The sequence below is a fragment of the Fulmarus glacialis genome, unplaced genomic scaffold, assembly GCF_000690835.1.
Source record: "Fulmarus glacialis isolate BGI_N327 unplaced genomic scaffold, ASM69083v1 scaffold45432, whole genome shotgun sequence".
Taxonomy (NCBI): Eukaryota; Metazoa; Chordata; class Aves; order Procellariiformes; family Procellariidae; genus Fulmarus; species Fulmarus glacialis.
The window spans coordinates 5,627-25,239 of record NW_009200612.1 but is presented as its reverse complement, the minus strand read 5'-3'; the positions used below and the strand labels follow the sequence as shown (position 1 = coordinate 25,239).

The following is a 19,613-nucleotide window of genomic DNA, read 5'->3' as shown; positions in this document are numbered from 1 at the left end:
TATTGTCAGTTAAAATAAATGCTTCTGTGCAATATAATTGTAAATCCTAACATCTAAAATTAGTTTAATGTATTTTTCAGGGTTTAGGCACGCATTTGCATTCAAACTGCAATTGTTTGTGGCTTTACAATAGTATCTTCCAGGTTTGAACACCTTCAATGTCTCTCCTACGTTGCCATGTTGAAAAAAAAACAGACAAGAGGGGAACTGCATAGGATCTCAGCAAATCATTCAGCATATGCAAAGATCAATTAAGCACTTAGTCATACATTATAGTCTCCAGTGCCAGATCACAGATATTATTCAAATATATGAATAGTAATCAAAATTAACATTTGTTTCTTCCTATGCAGTTCCTACTGCAATAGTACAGCATCTGAATAAAGCAGCAGCTTCCTGGTTTAAGCATTTCTATTATACTTACTCATCTCAGTAATACCCAGACAGTGTGTTTTATGACTCAAATGAAAGCAAGTCTTCTTTATTCAAAGATCTTATTTCTCATGTTTCAGAGGCATTTATTTTTTCCTGAACTCAGGTTCTTCAGAAACATGGTAGCTTCTTCCCAGCTCTGTTTACGGAAAAGACTACATCCAGGCCAAACTGTGATGTACATGAATACATAAGAACAACAGAAGACCAGGGAACTGCAGTGTGTAGCTAGGTAGTTTTTCAGCAAGTTTATAAACCTTTCTAAGGAAGAGATAAAATAATCCAACTCTTTGTTGCATATGTCTAACACTTTCAGAATATTGATATCGAAGTGTATGTGCAATAAAAAATACCTAATTTTCATACAATGTCTGTATAAATATATCTCCTTGACACACTCCTCACAGTGATTTCTACATGTAAATTAAATGTTTGTTTTAAATGTGCCGTTGTCAGAACTTTGGGTTTATCTTCATATTTCCATTAGAAACCTTCCTTTGCAAAAGGAAGTTTCAGATAAGAATACTTACACAGAGCACCCTGGATTCATATTAATAAAAGTATTAAAATTCTGATGTACGTATTCAAAAATAATTTTGGATTTTCAAATAGGAATTGATAAATTGCACAGTTCTCATTCCAGTCGTCCCTGCTTAGCATCACCTATTGCTCCCCATACATCAAAGACAAACTCATCTGGAAATGCAAAGTCTCCAAGAGTTTCATCCAATGCCACTGCAAATTCATCTGGGTTTTTCTTGTCTTTTCCAGCTTCCACCATTGTTGCAGCTAAAAAGCAACAGAACAAAATAATGTAATTATCATGAAAGTGACAGCTAACATATATGGCCAAGATAGTTTTTAAATGTCTATTTTCAAAACCAGGTAAGGTCAGCTTAGGGAGATGTAAAGCTTACCTACTGAATTTAGGATTCAATAGGAATTATGTACTTAAATCCCCACACACTAGCTACATTCTGCTCTGATAAACAGGAGAGCTTCCTTGGAGTGCTTGTTATGTATTCTTCTGTTTGTTTGGCAGAGGTTTAATTTTGAATTCAATGAACCTTCATTTTAATCTTATTAAATTATATTCTCATTACTGAAGGCACATGAAGCATGGGTCATAAACAGGAGAGCTTCCTTGGAGTGCTTGTTATGTATTCTTCTGTTTGTATGGCAGAGGTTTAATTTTGAATTCAATGAACCTTCATTTTAATCTTATTAAATTATATTCTGTACTCATTACTGAAGGCACATGAAGCATGGGTCTAAAAACAAGGTTAAGCACAACTCTTCTGCGATAACAAGACCCATGCCAGTTCATCACCAACTTCAGTGAGTTTGATATGAGCTTGCTGATCTAAACCAGAAGATCAAAAGGCAAACCTGAATGTTCTCCTCCAAACAACGAAGAAAAGATCTCAGCAAGTCAGAGTTTAAAGTGGCCAAGCTTTTCACTGAAAGCCGAAAGGCATAGGCTTTGAACATGGAAAACAACATACAGCCTGCATAATAGATACATGCAACCAAGCTAGTGTGGGTTTGCTAGCAACAACCCACGTTTTACGAGTTTAAAATGTTGAGCATGACCTGCGTTTAGAAAGGAGTAATGATAAATGGGCCTAGAGAAAACACTTGAATACCCTACTTTAGAAAACAAGAATTCAAATACTAGGCTCATGTGTTGTGTAATACTAGGCTAACGTGTTGTGTAAAATACAGAGAAAATAAAAATCTGATTTGTTAGGTATTGGATACAGTAAGTTTGCAACTGCCTGAAAGAAGTTGTGCTCTCAAGAAACCACCATATGACCTCAAACAGATTTATTTAATTTTTCAGCTTACTTTTCTTTAAATTTAATTAACTTTGGCTTAATTTTTTAACCCAAAAGACACCTCCAGGTTGTAAAGAGACTGAGGCATTTATTGTGAGCCACATTATTCTTCTGCTTGGATCTACATATTTTTTCAGTACCATCCAAACTAAACAGTAACTAATTTCAGTGCATGAGTTTGCTTCAGTTATTATTACCTCCAGCTCTGAAAAGCAAGTCTTTAATTTATAGCACCCGCAAGGCTGGGAAAGTTTGTGCTTATGCCACTATGAAGTGAAAAAGATCAAAGTTATTTCTGGAAGTCTCAGCCAGGTGGTTCAAATTGTGCAAATGGGAAAGGCCTTGCTGCTGTGCACAATAAACCGGAGCCACCAAAGACTAGGAACATCTTAGTACCCAGGAAAGTTAAAGCAGAGAGGTCTGATACCACAGAGGTAGACTGTGATATCTTGTATACCCATGCTATACAGCATTTTCTCTTATTTAACACCCAAGTATCAGAATTTACCAAGTTTTAGACTTCAGTTTGGAAATGGCTATACTGGGGTCATTGCTTAGGACTCAGTCCTTAGCTGCTGTGCTCATCCCTCACCTCTAGCCACTGCGCAGTTTCTCAGATTCTAGAACAAATTACAAGTCTATGCCAAACAAAACTGGATACTGGCAACGCAGGGATATTAGAGCAAATCAAAACTGTGAGGGCTCAAACCTCCCTTGATCATGGCACCTGCACCTCCCTGAAGGATGAAAAGCATCAGCTTTTTAACCAGTTTCTCCTGGTTAAGCTAGGCCAGGAGAACTACTGGCAACAGGCTATCATGGTTTGAGGGATGCAGAAGACACTGTAGAACAGACTCAGCACAAACAGCACTGCTGAATGCAGTTTATTTTCTGAGCTAGCTCTCTCCTCCACAGCCTCTGTTCACATTCACAAGAAATGACAGTATTGTACAACAAATTAAATCCTCGAAGTCTGCTTCATTTCGTGATTACTTTACACACCTGCCTTAAACTGCAAGATGTCCTCCATCTTTTGTTATACATCAAGTAACCACCGTTTTCTTCGTAAGCATATCAAATTCAAGTGTCACGCTGAAGGATTTGATAGCTTCTAGCCTTTTCTCAGAGGGATTTCCGAATGGAAAACTTGTATTACAGTGCCTGAGAAAGGGAAGAAAGTTCTGAAGCCACGGAAGACCATCTTCACTGGGACAGTCTGCCGTCTACTGCATGTACTGTGCTGTATCAACATGGCAAAATCTCTCTGATAAAAAGGAAAAGAAACTTCCCCTGCTCTGAAGTTTTATTAAATGTATTTAATATTATTTTGTTGACCTGACACACAGCTCAAGTTTATTGACAGTTACGAATTTCTGGCAAACAGTGTTTGCTGTTATGCAAGCTTGTAGCAAGCTGTGAGCAAACTTGAGCCATAGTCCACACTGTAGACATCAGCAACAGTAATTTTTACTGAAGAAATTTGACATTTTGGTTTTAACTACGTTCAGACGTGAGGCTTCAAACTGAATCACAGTGCGCCAAACTACACAAAGCAGTCCAACGAAAATTTACGTGAATCTCGACAAACGAAACGCTGTGATCGAGACAATTCAAGCATAACCAGCTTCCCGGGCACCACTAGTGGTTCGCAAGGAAGCTCAAGACCTGCTTCCCTGCCAGAAGAAACCCTAACCCTGACGCGCTGATTCTTTCTGTGTCCCCTGTGAAGTTCCTGGGACACTGACTGAGAGGAGTCTGGATGGGAAACAGGCATTAAACAGGGGACTCTTGTTCCCGACAGAAGACAAATATTTGTCCTATCAGTGCCACCCTATATCCCCTGACACCGTGGCATAAGAAGGTACTTACAGAGGAGCAACCCTGCAGGTAATGAGGTAAAGGGTGTAATTTAAACTTCACAGATTTCTGGATATGAACCAGGATATGAATTTACTCTAAATAGACACTGGAGAGGGTTGGAGGGAGAAGAGCTGTGCAAGGTGATACAAGAGCAAACGTGTCTAGATACAGTTACTCAAGATATTTTTAAAAAGTTGCCATCAACAGAGTGAGGATCTAGACAAGTGTTCCAACAGAAAGAGTGGGAGCAAGGAGTTTAGCCAGTTTTAAGATAAATTGGTCAAGGCATACGAAAGAGCCATATGATACAGACAGCAGCAATAAAACAAGACAACACAGCATTATATTACAGTCCAACTGCCCTAGCTGAAACCTCAGAATTACACGTAATAAACTCTTTCATTAACAGAAAAGGTTACTTCAAACACAATTTTCTTTAAAGATTGAGCTTCCCAAATTATGAAATAGAACTTTAAAAGAGTTTATTATGGATTTACCAAACTTGAAAACAAAATCCACTAAACTCAGATAGTCAAGACAACTTTCAACCCAGTCAAGCAGGAGTCAGAATGTCACTGCCGTGCGAAAGCAGCAGCCTCAGATAAAAGTGTTTTCAACTGTATTAAGCAAGCGTAATCAGCACTACTAGGGTACATTTAATATACTATATTTATTAAAGCACATTCCCCTTCCCAGATTCACCTGATGTAATGAAATATGCTTCTGTGGAGAGATCGCAGCCTCGTTACTGCTGGTTTGTACGTTCGACAGCTTGGTGCTGACCTCTCGTGTCAGCAGAGTTGTATTACCGTACAGCAAATCCTAATGCAAGACGCAAGCCATCCTTCCTGATTTTCACACAGAAGTTGTACCACTGATGTATACGAATGCGCAAAGCTGAACCCTGCCTCACTAGTTTCATACATACAGGAACGCTGCAGCTGACCAGTCTTCTCTCCCACCCAGTGTACACATTCTTATTTCCCCAGGCAGTTGACGCAGACACGGGATGGCATCCCCTGGTAGGCACAGCTGTGCAGAACATGCATGTTTACACAATGACATTTGCAATGCGTAATTCCCAAGGCAAATCAAAAACTAATGATTGCCAAGGCATTTAGCAGATACTTGCCAATTTGAAGAAAACTTTACTGGTTCTCAGAGGGTGACAGCTCCGTGCCAAATTGCCTCCACTCCCCTTCCTTTCCCCCCACTGCTTCTTGTAACAGCTGCACAATAAGTGATTACAAGAATTTTATTCCAATAGAATATTTTTCCACACTCCAGATAGCCCCAATTGTTTTCAGATTTATTTTTTTTTTTAAATCTCACTTCAGGCAATGCTCATACCTGAGAAATTTTTATATAAAATGTAAAAAGTTCAGCAAACTTAAAAGTGATGAAAGGAATTAGAAGTCTTCTCAACTTTAACTGAGAACCTCAATATCAGGCTTCTCAGAATATGAACAAAGAAGTATGTTGCCTTTTTAAACCTAGTCCCTTTAAAATAACTTCAAAGATCTTTCACAAAATCCTTATTTTCACTTTTAATAGACACACGTGGCACAGGCCACGAAAGCTATGATCTGTCCGCCATTGTTATTATCTACCTTACATAGTGGTTTTACTACCTATATCCTATTCTGTAACTTCTAAAAAAACTTTTTCAGAAGTCTTAACAGAAACTTCAATATTTATTTAGCTGTAATGCTATCAGACGCTTTGCTTTCATCAAAAGGTAACAAATATTATGCTGGTCTGACACGTTAAGAGAGCCAAAATTCACGTTCAGCTTCCTTACGACATGACAGAAAATGAAGCATGTCAGTGCAGTTTCCAGTGTTTAACATTACTTGGTTTTAGTTTTATGTTGAGCATTGTCAGATCTGGCACTCAAGGAACCATCAGAAATATCCTTTCTTCTTGTTTCTTTTTATTAAGTACTAATTCTTCTTGAAGTAGATAAGTTTTCTTGTTTAACCAGACTTGCTATCTTTCCCTTTTTCACAAAACTCCCATTATTCTCTCAGAGTAAATGAACAGTCATAAACAATATACCCCAAAGTGTATACAATAAAATCCTTTGGGAAAGGAAGTCTGGTGACAGAAGGAGCAGAAACCACAGATTCAGGGAGAATATCACTTTAGTCAAAGCTTTTCAAGATAAAAACAGGTATCCAATATTGCTGGGTTGGATCAATGAGCCAAGAGAAGAAGCTTGGGCGACAAAAAGTTTAAACCTGTTAGGACATTTTGACTAGATGGTAAGTTTGAAAAATAAAGTCAAGAGTGAGAAGTAGATTTGAAAGTCTTCCAGAGATGGAGAACATGCAAACATATGTAATGTCTGACAATGTTACAGGGAACAACAAAAAGGAAATAATCATCCAAAGTAAAAATAGAACAAAACAGAACAAAATATCCGTGGATGAAGAGCTAGCCAAAAGATGCTGAAAGAAAAAAGTTGGACAGGAAGCCCTTTTTGCCATCGTTTTTCCATCGGTAGCATTCTGGGGTTGGATCCCATAGATCCAGGCTTCCTCCCACCCAGAACATTGCTTCCTGAATCCCTCCTATTAATCAACTGTTCACATTCCTTTACCAGAAAGCACTGACAGGATTTAAAATAATCTGAATTACCTCTCAATGGCGCATTAATGTTTTAAAGAAGGCTGAAGTCAAGCATTGGCCCAATTTCTAATGTGCCCATAAAATGGCTGAGGAATATATTTCCAGAGCCAAGTGTCCCTTCTGCAGATTAAGTCCAGTTTTCAGTAAAATAGAGTAAAGAGGTAAAAAGGTAAATGTGCATTCAAAAGGCAGGTATGTAAATCTCAACAGCATTTAGATCTTTGAAAATAAAAAACTGTGCCAAAACCAAAAAAGTAAGTGTACGCATTTCCATTAAATGATTTCCAAGCATTTTGCTCCAACTTAGGGATTTGTGTGTAGATTTAGTCAGCCATTCTGTCAAGATACTTAACTATGCAAAAATTAAGGGCCTTATCTCATCTTTAATTCTGTCTGTAATTTTACATTATTTTTTCTTTCCTTTCTTTCTAACTTCTGGCTTAAAACTGGGGCACTGTTTTAGAATTCAATCACACCATGGAAGTGTCATTTTAATGGAGATGAAAGAGCAATATTAACTGACATCCAAAGCTTCTGACAAACACAACTACATGGGAATGAGCAATGATTGAGATCTTAATCACTTGTCGGCTGTCGCATTGTGATGACTTGCATTTTCAACTAATCTGGCTTGAGTAATGAGTGAAATTTCTAGCTGAGTGGTGATTGGCATTCTCTGAATGAATCCTTTCCTCATATTTCATTTTCATGGATGACTGATCACATCCAGTGTATGAAAAACTGACATGTTAATTGAACAGATTTGTGACAGGTGATTAGCCCTCCTTTCGTAAAGAGTCCTAGAGCTGTTTAATTGTTTAAAAATGATAAAACTTTTTTTTTGTCATCACCGTTGGCCCTCAACTCTAAGATTTGAACTTTAGGAAATGGCTTCAAAGGTGCAAACTAAAGCTACATGAACCCTGTAGTCTTTGATTCCTGACAGTTTCTCTTTGTTTCACTGCCTTTTTGGGAGGAAGAGAAGGGAGAGGTGAAGGACAAAACAACAACCCAGTTGGGAAGAAGAGACTATCTTTGAGTACAAAGACCTCTTCCTTCTTTGAGCGTTCTTTTAAGGCATTCTTTGAAACTTTCCAAACTACGTATTGAAAGATGAAGGACATTAGATCTTTTGGGGAAAAAAAAGAAAAAAAAAAAAAATCAAGGAATTCATGAGAAAACTCTACCAGGTGCTTGGCAATCAGTTCAGCCATATGTCCTGAAAGCTGAACTCCTCAGTCTACTGTACAAGAGCCATCCCATTACAGTACTGAGAGCCAAAAACACAGGGAACACCAGTTCCCACGGGAACTTGCTTCCTCTCACATAGCAGAGCATAGCACACCTCAACATCCCAAGAAACCATGCTCTAGCCTAGATCTCAGGGTTCTGGGCTATGGACACCAAAACCAGAACACCTATCGCTGCTTATTCCTGTAGGGCCAGGAGCCTGGGGACCTTGGAGGTAACCTGCAAGGACAGGATCCTTCAGAAACCCGGCTTAAGCTGGGACTGCAACAGCTGCAGGACAAAAACAGCTCCCAGAGGGACGGCGGGCACGAGACTTGGAGCTTTGAAGCCTGAGCCAGAGATGGACTGAGCAGCAGAGGCTGCAGGAGAGCGACAGGACATGGGATCCAACCTAACCCAAACAGAGGGTCAGCACAACGCAGGGCTCCTAGGAGCATTACATGGCAGGGGCATCACATATTAGAGTTGCTGGGAACAGAATTTTTGAGAATTTTTAGTTTTCTGGGAATTGGAAAGTTTAGATATTACCTACAAAACAGAATTCACAAGTTTTGGGCAGCTCCGCTCTGTCTTCTATGCCAGGACACCCACCTACCTTAGGCTGGGGAACAAATAATACTTTACCTACAATTTTCCCTGTGAGAAAACTAGTAGAAGCTGCCAATCAGATGCTTGCCGGTAGGAGCAGCCAACAAAGGACTTTTGGCTATTCAGATAATCTCTTGTTGCTCTCATTCCTCTGTGCTAACTGCTGCCTGTCCAACCCTCCTGCTTTGCCCTTAGCTTCATGCCAGACCTATTTTCTCTTCTGCTTTGTCTCCTCCACTTCTCTCTCATAAAAGCTTTCTTTTCAAGATCGCTTTCCATTTTGCTTATCCTTTCCTAATTCTTGGCTGATTTTTTTAGATATTACCATAACAATAAATACCTCCCTCTTTGTCTCAGTATTAGCAGTTCCACAAGATCGTATGAGGATTACACCCAGCCACAGCTGGCTACAGCAGCACTTCTCACTCAGCTAGACTGCAGCTTCTTCCCATACAAACAGAAGTTCCTATTTAGTTGTTGTCAGATTAACAGAGAGAAGCAACAGCTGCAAGGACAAGTTTGGAGCAGTTTTAAGGAACTTATGACACTGGGGTTGAATAGTTTCTTTCATTATAAATTGATGATTGTCGTAGCTAGTAAATATTCTGGAAAATTTCCCATGTTCTTCAGAACACCAGCTTTAGAGAATTTGATAAATTTGTGCAATTACTCTGTCAGTTCCCTTGCTAAATAGTTGCCCTTTCACTGATGAAGATCTCAGATTCAAACTTTAGTAATCAACTTTGATGTCTCTAAGCCAAGGGGCAAAAGAGCAAAAAAGCAAATAGATAGGCTTATCCTTAACAATCCTTAAATGTGGTACACACAAGCTCCACTAGAAAATATACGCCAGAACGAATACAGTGATGACAGTTAATGGCAAACAACTAAATAATTCATGCAAGAGTGTATAGATAATGTGCAGGAAGAATAGAGGATTAATTAATCACATCATAAGGCTTGTAGTGAGAGATTCTTTTTTTTTATCAGAGATGCACATTTGCAGAAATAGAGGCAAGTTTTTGAGACTGCATGCTGGACAAATTTTGCTTCGCTTACACCCAGAGACTAAGTACTCAATAAATTTTAGACTACAGAAAATGAGAAATGGTTTAATCTTGTAGTAATGTATCTGTTAAAAACTCACCTAATTCAATATCTCTTATCCCCATGTATGTTTCAAGAAGCTCATCCACTTTTTTAATTGCTTTTTCTTCAACTTCAGTTGGCTTTGTTGAAATGAAGGGAGAAAAATAGCAGTATGATTATATCCATGCAGATTTCAAAATAACCAGCAATTTGCCACCGATTATCCTTACTCCCATCCTAGCCACCTAGACTTACAAAACCTACAAGTAAAACATGTTATTCTACTCTCTTTCCCTCTTCTCACAAACCTGAGCCTTCCTCCTAACATCAAGCCACACAGCTCTCACATTCAAACTAAACAAGGGCTTACATCTCCTAACAATACAGATCTTCATCAAATCCTCATCGGCTTTAGAGGAACCCAGAATAAATAACATTTCTTCTTCCAAACCCTAATCCTGATTTTACACATATTCATGTCAGCATACATTACTAGCCTCTCCTAACAACAGCCCTTACACCAGCCCGGTGGACTTTGCAATGTCAGCAACAGAACCTACTCTTCAACTGTCCTCCCCTTTTCTTTCCCCCTTCCCTCTTTTCAACACTCCTTGGTCTAATCTACCTTAAATTCATCAATATAATCCATGACATCTAAATACAGGCTCTCTGTTTCCAGATTTCTCAGGCCCATCCTATCCCTGCTAGACTTCAACTTTATATAAGCATTTTTCCCCTGCAGAAGGCAGTCGTCTTCTTAAGTCCCATAACATCCAGATTTTTCCTTCCTACTCTACCTTATGAACCTTGGGGAAGAATAAATCAGGTGCTAGATGATTAAACTATTGAAGGGCCCCAAGATAACCATACCATTTCCTCCACAGTAGCAGGGCCTTTGGTTCTCAGCCGAAGTGTTTCTCTCCCTCTGGAGATTTTAGCCTCTGGCAGAGTTCCACCTTTGGACCTTGGTTCCAGCTTTTCTAAAGACAAAACAAACAACAACAACAACAAAAAAAACCAAACAAAACTAAGTATATGGTATGTCAGAATATGATGTATCTGCTTTGGCTATTACATTACCTTCACTTTTTATTCTAATCAAGATCTAGACGTATGTAAAAAATTAATTATAAATTAACTGTATCGTAAGTACAGCTTTGCTGACAATTTCTTGTCTTCAAACTTTGATATCTGCTTGACTGAAGCTAGCATTTCCATTAACCAATATATCTATGCAGGCCTATTGCACTCAGTTTCATATATGCACTTTGTATAATTTTATTTCCCTATTCTACAGAAAAGTAGAAGGATTTATTACTTAATATTAGATAATGGCTGAAGTCATCAGCCAAATGCTGATTTATCCTGGTCTTTACAGGCAGACTACGTAGCAGGTTTAGCATTGCAACATTTCCATCTTTCACTGATGCAATGGTGCAAACACCACTGCTCAACAGGTCATGATGAGCCACATGGAGCTGAGCTAACAATTTGATTACTAGCAGTCACATAGGTGAAATGTCCATAAGTAGATCTGCAGGAGTTTTTCCACTGGTTTCACCAAGGTTATGATTTCATACCTGATAAATCTCTACCAAGAATATCCAGGTTTACCCAAAATTTTCTTAACCTGAATTCAGCTTTCCTTCTTTAATCTTGGGTAACGGCACCCCAGTTAGTAAATGGAGTATGGAATCATTTAAGATTTAGCTTTCTTGTTCTGGGACATAATTTTACATTCAAGAGTGGCAAGGCTTTAATTAATTTACTGACATGGGAGTTACATAGCTAATCTGGAAAGTGCTAGAAGAGAGGAGATAATTTTGCAGAACTGTTTTTAACTGTGCTGTTTTCTCTACCACATTATTCCTCCTCTTAACAGCAGGCCTTTCTAATAAGCTCTCCTTGAAGGCAAGACTTTTACATGCTACATTCATTTTGCCCAGGTAGATTCCAACTCATCATTCGTGCATAAGTAGTCAAAAATCCAGATTATTCTGCCGAACAAGTCTTGAAAAGTAAATTTTAATTTTTTTTATTTTAACAAACAGATATGGCCCAGTCTCTTACATATATACTTAGGATCAACATTTTTCCTTAATCCTTTTATTGCTTCAAGAACAGTTTAAAACATCCTTAAGATTGTCATCACTTCCGCTAGACTTGTTTCAAAAAGTCATGCCTGATACAACATACATCTTTTTCTAGTTCTGTCACCGTTAGCACCTTAAAACTCATGACTTGACATAACCTTTATTTGCAATACTTCAGACCAAAGCGCTCTGGCCATCACAGAAACTATTTTTCATATTCACGTAATTTAAATGTAGAGTTTGTATTATGCTGCCTTTACTTTGTTTCTATTAATTTTTCACCAGTTCATAGAGGGCCAGGTTGTGACTGGTAAGGACCAATCTTATTCAGACAAGTCTTTAATTCTGTGCTACAAGCCTTGCCTAGAGTAGCTGAGGCAGCCTGTGTGCACATGGTAGAAAGATATCCAACCAGTAAATAATACTTATTTCACATTCTGCTGAGAGGAAGAAAAGTAAAAGTTAGTCATTTCACACAGAGGCTTGTCTCTTATTTCTATACCCTCACAAACTTGTGTTGAAACTAAGAGAAATTCAGCACGTATTGTTCAGCAGGATCTGGATCTTGTTTGTTGTCTTTTCTGGGGCTATTCTCAGCATGCTGCAGCTTAAACAATATCTCAAATAAATTTGTGCCTAAAGCCTAACTGCACGTAAGGCCAGAGGCAGGATAGTCTAACATATTGGGCACTGCAACTTGTAAATTAATTTCTCTTAATTCAATGTCAGATAGAAGGTATTGCCATGGAATTAGCAGGTTTCCTTCTCTACACCACAGACAGACTAAAAGGTATCTTAATCACCTGACTAAAGCAATTACCACTAAATTAACGGCTGAAGTCATCAATCAAATGCTGATTTATTCTGGTCTTTACAAATAGACTATGTAACACATTTAGCATTGAATACAAATTATAGACCCATATTAAAAAGGTATTCCTATATTACTAATTGCAACACTATAATATGTAATACTACTTTAGCGTAATGTGTAACATACACATTTACTTAACAGGAGTATCAATTTATATCCAAACGCATTAGAGATTAACTGATAAACCTCATTCTTCATAAAAGCACTAAAAGCAAAAAGAAATCTTCAAATTTCTCTCATTTTCAATTTCTGCTGCTATTCTGACACCAAGTGTCAAGACTGGTGTATGACAGCAGTTGTAAACTAGTAACAGATAAAAAAAGATTTGAAAAATAAACACTTCGGACTTTTGCTGCTGGGGTGAAGATGGTGGTTTTGAACTTGCTGTTAGTGCAGATGTGCACAAGGACTCATACACACTTATAATTTAGCAGTATTTTGAAGTTTTTACTACAGAAAAATGCCACATGGTTGGGGAGGGGGGCTGTATATAAAAAATTGAGAGAATAAAAATTAAAACTCAATCTCTACTTTGACTTCCTGAGCTAAACCCACTTTTTTTGTTTGTTTGTTTAGCACATTGATAAAATTAATATACATAAGGCTTAGCAGCAGGTAGGCATTCCTCCTATACAAGTATCACTTTCTCATAGCATGCAGGTGGTAGGTAGAGACACAGCTTTGCCATACTGCTTTCTTCCAATTCTGAGTATACCTGCTGTATGATTAGAGATGCCCCAAAAAAGCTGGGGAGAACAGGCAGGCATGCAGCGAAGGAGGTGCTCTAGGAAATCCTAGACAGTGTTTTCTGCAGCATCCTTCTGCATTAGAGAGTGCAGTCCCCAGTAAAGGGTACAGAAATAGAAAAACCTGACCCACAGATGAACAGGGATTATGTATCAATAGAGGAAAACAGAAGAGGAGGTTCAAGGATCAGCGCATTAGTGAAGTGATCCATGCTTTAACCGAGACTCAGGCTGAGGCACCCCACACCAGGATAACTGCTGGAGAAAGCAAGATAGAAGAAAATCCATTCATAAATTTCCCACTTCAAAGGAAAAAAAACAAACGTACTTTCTTGTAGCAGTTATGTTACCTTGGGTGGACACCTGGCTGCAATCTGAAAACAAACTTACAATGCAATCCAATGTTGGGATTTCAATATCCAGTGAACAAGGTGGGAAGTCAGGTCACTCACCAAATGCTTTCATAGGCTCTATCAACTCCAGCTTAAACATCTGACCTTTCTCCAGATCTTTTAGCATTTTGGCAACTTCATAATGCCGACAGTCTGACACATTTTTTCCATTTATAGTCTCTATGTGATCACCCACGCAGATCATTTTGGTTTGGTCCATCAGGCTACCTTCTTTGATTCGCTATTGTTTAAAAAACAAAAACAAAAAAAAAAAGAATTAGAAGCATTTCTTTAAAAGGTAAAGAGGTGACACCACAGAGTTTCAAGAATATCAGTTAACAACATCAATAGCATTGAGCTTATTATACCAGCAGTGCATTTTGTCTATAAGATTTTCATAAAACATATTTTGGAAAGCATTATTTTGCAAACAAAGTATTTTAATAAGCATTGGACGTAAAATCAACAGGGGAAAAAAAAAGAATGCAGTCATACTTTAGAAATTAAGGCTTCTGAATAAGCTAATATTTTTGTGCTTTAAAACTGAACGTGTCAGTAATGTGAATGTTTAATTGAGTTTTGGGCTTTTATTTTGATTTAATAGCTTGACAAGCATAGGAACAGAACTTTTCTCTTCTCAAGTATAGTCCAGGGACATAAAAAAATGTGTGTGATATACTAAAAAATGACATACTATAAAGAGCTAGTCTTAATAAGACCTATCTATAGTGATAGAACTTCTACCATTTTCCACATCAAACTATATAGCTGCATATTAAAGTATTTCCTCTGAAATAACAACAAAGAATAAGAAATTCTCATGGAATACAAATAAAAATGGTCACAAAATGTAACAGAAGTTAGTAATTATAGTTTTTGTGAAGTGGAATTTAAAAAGTGAGGTAAAAAAACAATCTTTAAAAGATCTCTATGATATATCAAGTCAATTAAAGGACACTTAAAATTTTAGTGATTCTGTTTATTGTTGTTATGTGCTGTCATATTTGTTTATCACGTGCCTAAGTCGTGGAAGCCATTATCCTACGGCTATTTAAAAGAAAAGCTATAACATAGTAGAATATCTTATATTTTGTAGAGATATGAATTTCATTCTAATATCTTCCTGAATAATGTACTTTTCAATTAAGACTGATGTTGTTCAAGCTAACTTTGAGTGAGATAATACTGAGAAAAGGGAGATAAACATATTACCACCTACTACTATAACACCTAGCCTAGCTGCATAACTATCTCAGAAAACTGCTTCTAGTTTATGTGCGCATGTCTGAGCCCACATACGTGCCTCCATTTGAGAGAGTCAGTGGGAAGTGTGATTGTGCTCAGTGTCCTATAATACACTGCAACAATTTTTAGCTTCAGGCTGAGTTTAACTCCTTCTAGCACTTTCTTCTTTAACCTAGATTAAAACCAAAAAGAAGCCTCATGGTGAGTGAAGAGGGGGGTATCGTACACACACCAGAAACCAGGTCCCAAATGCATTTCTGTTACCAGGTGCCAGGATTCAAAAGTGTGCCCACCAGACTTCAGCCAGTGTTTTGTCTACGTAGTGAATTCATTCTCATTCAGCTTTTCTTCTTCACTTGGATTCTAACACCAATTACTACAGCCCATAACAGCTTTCAACAACCCACAGATAAGTAAATATTAATCGTTAATTGTTAATAGAACATAGTAACAATTTTTCAAGGAAAGTAATTATAGAAACAAAAAGAATTCTATCAAACTTTAAAGTAGAGACTTTAAGACTAAGTCTCTGCTTAGTCATTTACCTAGACAACCAAGTATAAAAAAGATGCAGCTTTTACTTTTGTTTATGTATTTTCTATGCTGTTTTAAAAAATCCATTAACTAAATATGCAACAGCAACAAAGTAAGCTCCTAGAAACTCCTTTAAACTGATGCATTCCCACAAAGACTGCACCATATTCATTATACTGCTTATTAGACCAGTACAAGGACAGTGATATATTTGTTCAGACAAGTTTTATACAATTTACTGGAAATTACAGCTTGTTTTGCTAATGTGGCGAGGATTTTCCAGTCTGCTCCAATTATGCAGTAGTCTATGTGATGGCTGTTCTCTTTCCCCGTATTACCAACCAAGCACAGAGAGAGTAATGCTCTGTACAGTGCTGCACACATGAACTTTAATTGCTGAAGCACTGCTTTCAATGCCTTCTTTTAAAATACCATGTAAGCAGCAGCGTGACTGAATGTTATGGACTGCACAGATGCTACCACTAGAAATTCAGAGTTCTGTGTCTATAAACATAAAAATGAGGCTATGATTTTGCTAAGCTGCTTACTGAAACCTCCACTGCATCTCGACTTTCTCAAGCATGATCTCAATCACATTTTTCCACAACGAAGGCAAGCAAGCCTATTTCTAAACCACACCTTGTTTTACATCCATGGTAGCTACAGAACGAATAGAGACTACAACCTCTCCATACAAGAAGCTCTGTTTACAATAGCAGTAAGAACAGTGATGGGGACAGCAGTAATCGAAGATAATTGCCAATGCCTCACTAACAATGGATAATTGGATTAAATTAGAGCAAAGCATCTAAAAAAGGCAGAAAATGTGATTAAGGTTCCAAATACCTAGTCTAGCAAGGAGGGTAGCATCATTTCATCAGCCTCTATTTGTCTCAAAACATCTGGAGGTCATACAGAGGAGGAGGAGGAAAGCAGTTATGATTAATATATTGTACATGTTACTGCCCATAGTTGCTACTCAAGTTAATTGTGGTAAATTGTGTTAATCCATATCCTTAGCACCTTTTAATTCATCCTACCTATCTAAGGCAACAATATTGGAAAGCTGGAAAAGCACTGTACTTGCACCTATTCTTATACAGCACAAAGGCTTCTGCCCTTGTGAAGGGGCATAAAAACTGAAAGAACATGATCTCATTATCACATGAGTGACAGACGTTCTATAAGCACCTAATCAATGACATTAGAAAATCACTTAAGAAAGGAGGGGGCAGATGCAAGCAGTATCTAACACCTACGACTTCAGGGTAGGTCGGAAAATACAATGGTCACATTGTAAAACTGATACACATTACAGAAGCAATGAACAAATGAACTAATTTTGAATGACATGCAGTACAGAAATAGCTGAACTAATTTTGAATGATGTACCTAAAGAAAAGCAACTTTATTTTTTACTTACCATATATATGATAATAAAAGATTCTATAGTTCTACAGGATCATTAAAACAATAATTAAACTGTTATAGTAACAGGAACTTCTGAAGAACAAAGTATTTCACCAGTAATCAAATTTACCTTTATAAATGCACAGCCAGTTCCATTGTCTGTAACGGTAAGCCCAAGCACATCATCAGTTTTAAGAACTTCCACTTCTTTTCGTTGTCCTTTTATGTGGGCAAATATGAAATCTTCAAGGCCAATTTGTGCACCTAAGAGCTTGTCCATATCAGCTTTATGAGTGTTCAAAGTGCAAAACATGATCTGTGCAGGAGGACAGCAAACACATTATCTTTAAGTTTAATAGTATATTAGGTTTGGTGAGCTTGATAGGAAAATAAAAGGAAGAGCATAGTTCTGGCCTCTTTGACAGATCGATAGCTGAAATGATGATAACTCTCCTTCTCCAGCTGCCCCAGGAGAGGTGATAGTCCCCATCCACGCACATGACAGGAAGCATCAATAGCTCAAACTCTGCAGATAAGAGCTGGCAGGGAGCAAAGGAGAGAGGCATATCTGTGTGAGCAGCCTCTCTGGCCTGTCCCAGCACACCAACTCTGACACAGGCATCTTGAGCTAGAGCTAGAGCAGAACAGCTTGTTCCAGGGGTTAGAGTGAGCAAACCAAAGAGCCACCGCCATCGTTCACCCACCTCAAATTCCATGGGATTCAAATATCACTAGGGACTGCTTCAAAATGTAACTGCTTGAAAGCAGTTTCATGGGAAAAAAGGGAGCTCATCAAAACAGAAATGACAGGAGAGAGCATGACATGTTTTTTATTGCTCCACGTGTTCCACCATTAGCTCAAGAGCACGTTCTCTCCAACAAGCTTGCTTAGTTTCCCACCTTTCCTCCAGCGTAAGTGGGGGTCATCTCTGTTTCAGCTTAGTAAAAGCAAGACCTAAGTAAAAGGGCAAATTTTTTCTTCATAAATCAGCCTTTCTGAGGGATTTCCCTTCAGCACTGAGTGTTAGGCACTCCTTTTTATCCCTACACTTATACCAGTGGTTCTTTAACAGGGAGGTCTATTGTCCTGGGCGTAGGCAGGATGAAACGAACCCAGCTGTACTGCTTGGGGACAGAGACGATGCTTTTGCCCACCACAGTGCTGCATGGAGGAATTTGGCCAGCCCCGGGCAGGCTTTGGGCTTTCTGCTCTTTGAGTACAGGCTGTACTGAACAGCCTAGCCAAAAAAAATAAAAAACAAACCCAATGCTCCTCCCCACAGCTAGAGTAACTACACCTGCCCAACTCCCTTCCAAGCTGTAGCCGGAGAGGAGTGAGGGCTGCGGGAGGCGCCGCACAGCCGCCCTCCTGGGCAGCACTGGGAGAGGACAGGGCAGCAGCCAAAATAGAGAAACTCTGTGCTCCAAGAGAAACTTGGAGAATCCCTAAAATCTACTTCACTAAGGCAAAGAGCACCCCTAAAGACCATCTTTCACATGCAATGGAAGCAGGGGAAGAGAAGACGACTTGCCACCCCATTTGGCCCTCCAGCACAGGTGGCAAAGCCACGGCTGCAAAGCATCAGACAAAGGCTCTGCTGCCAGCAGGATGCACATGGCTCTGACAGGACAAGAGATAAAAGTAGATACTTTTCTACCCCCTGCCCATATCTGCTGGACATTATTTTCCTTCAGAGCGCACCTTGAACCCCCTTGCAGCCACTGCCCACACCAGCTCCAAACTAGGAAATGGAAAAAGCAGTGCTAACACATGAAAAGAAGTACACAGTGGGAAGCCAGCCTAGCATTTGAGACAAACAGCTGCAGGATGTCGCTTAGTGTCCTTCATCTTTGCAACCGCTCTAGCAACAGTCCCCGGGGAGCAGCGGGCCAGCCCAGCTGCCCCAAAACCCAGGCACAGACCTGTGCCCGCAGCCTGCCGAACCCCCCAGTGCTTCGCTGGAAATGCAGGGTCTCCTTCTGCCTTCCCGGCTTCCCTCAGTACGCTTGTAAAAGTTACGGGGTTTTCCACGCTAGAACACTTCAAATGCCTTTTCTTTCCTTCTGGCATCACTGGATGACAGCAGAAAAACTATAACAAAAGTCACCAACATATTCAAATATATTCCAGGTCAAATGAGGGGTGAACACTTTTCCTAATGTATTTCACAGAGAGCGTTTAAGTTTCTGAAGCTTTCTAGAACTTAGATTCTATAACTATGGGGGTTTTGGTTTTAAAAACTGAAAGTTTAGTAGTGAGTTGGTGTTTCTTGATGAGGGGGGTCTTGTTTAATTGTTTTTTAAAAAAAAAAACAAAATCAAACAAACAAACAAAAAACCCACAAAACCAAAAAACCTAAACCGGCCCTACTTCAAAGGCTAATTGCTTATCTCATATAATCCATCAAATATCCATTGCAATCTAACGCCTTACTTCAACAATGAGAGCCCAAAAAGTACACAGATGTTAGTTTTATTCTCTCAGGTAATGCAAAGTTTTCCAGTTAACCAATACTCAAGGATACCTAGAGAAATTCAGCTGGTTTTAAGTAGAAAATTAAATTTTATTTTATAAATAATAATTTCTAATCATCAGTGGTTTTTTCAACCAAGAAGGTTCAATTCAAACA

The 19,613-nt window shown here is 38.7% G+C and overlaps 1 protein-coding gene across 1 annotated transcript; it reads right to left on the bottom strand.

Annotated features, from left to right (window-relative positions):
• Positions 1-975: 975 nt before the first annotated feature.
• LOC104070460 (PDZ domain-containing protein GIPC2-like) lies at positions 976-17,304 on the bottom strand. The gene is made up of 5 exons (XM_009573663.1): positions 17,114-17,304; positions 13,855-14,035; positions 10,560-10,669; positions 9,748-9,829; positions 976-1,221 (listed from the first exon to the last, which is right to left on the bottom strand). Exons 1-5 carry the CDS (start codon positions 17,294-17,296, stop codon positions 1,067-1,069), a joined length of 711 nt encoding a protein of 236 aa, XP_009571958.1. The 5' UTR covers positions 17,297-17,304; the 3' UTR covers positions 976-1,066.
• Positions 17,305-19,613: the final 2,309 nt, after the last annotated feature.

Bases quoted from the DNA above. Each gene is read 5' to 3' on its own strand.
- LOC104070460 (XM_009573663.1), bottom strand. From the start codon at position 17,296: ATGTTTTGCACTTTGAACACTCATAAAGCTGATATGGACAAGCTCTTA. The intron at 14,036-17,113 runs GTAAATTTGATT...TTTAAACAATAG, and splicing joins CTGGCTGTGCATTTATAAAG to CGAATCAAAGAAGGTAGCCT. The intron at 10,670-13,854 runs GTGAGTGACCTG...TTTTGTCTTTAG, and splicing joins AGAGCCTATGAAAGCATTTG to AAAAGCTGGAACCAAGGTCC.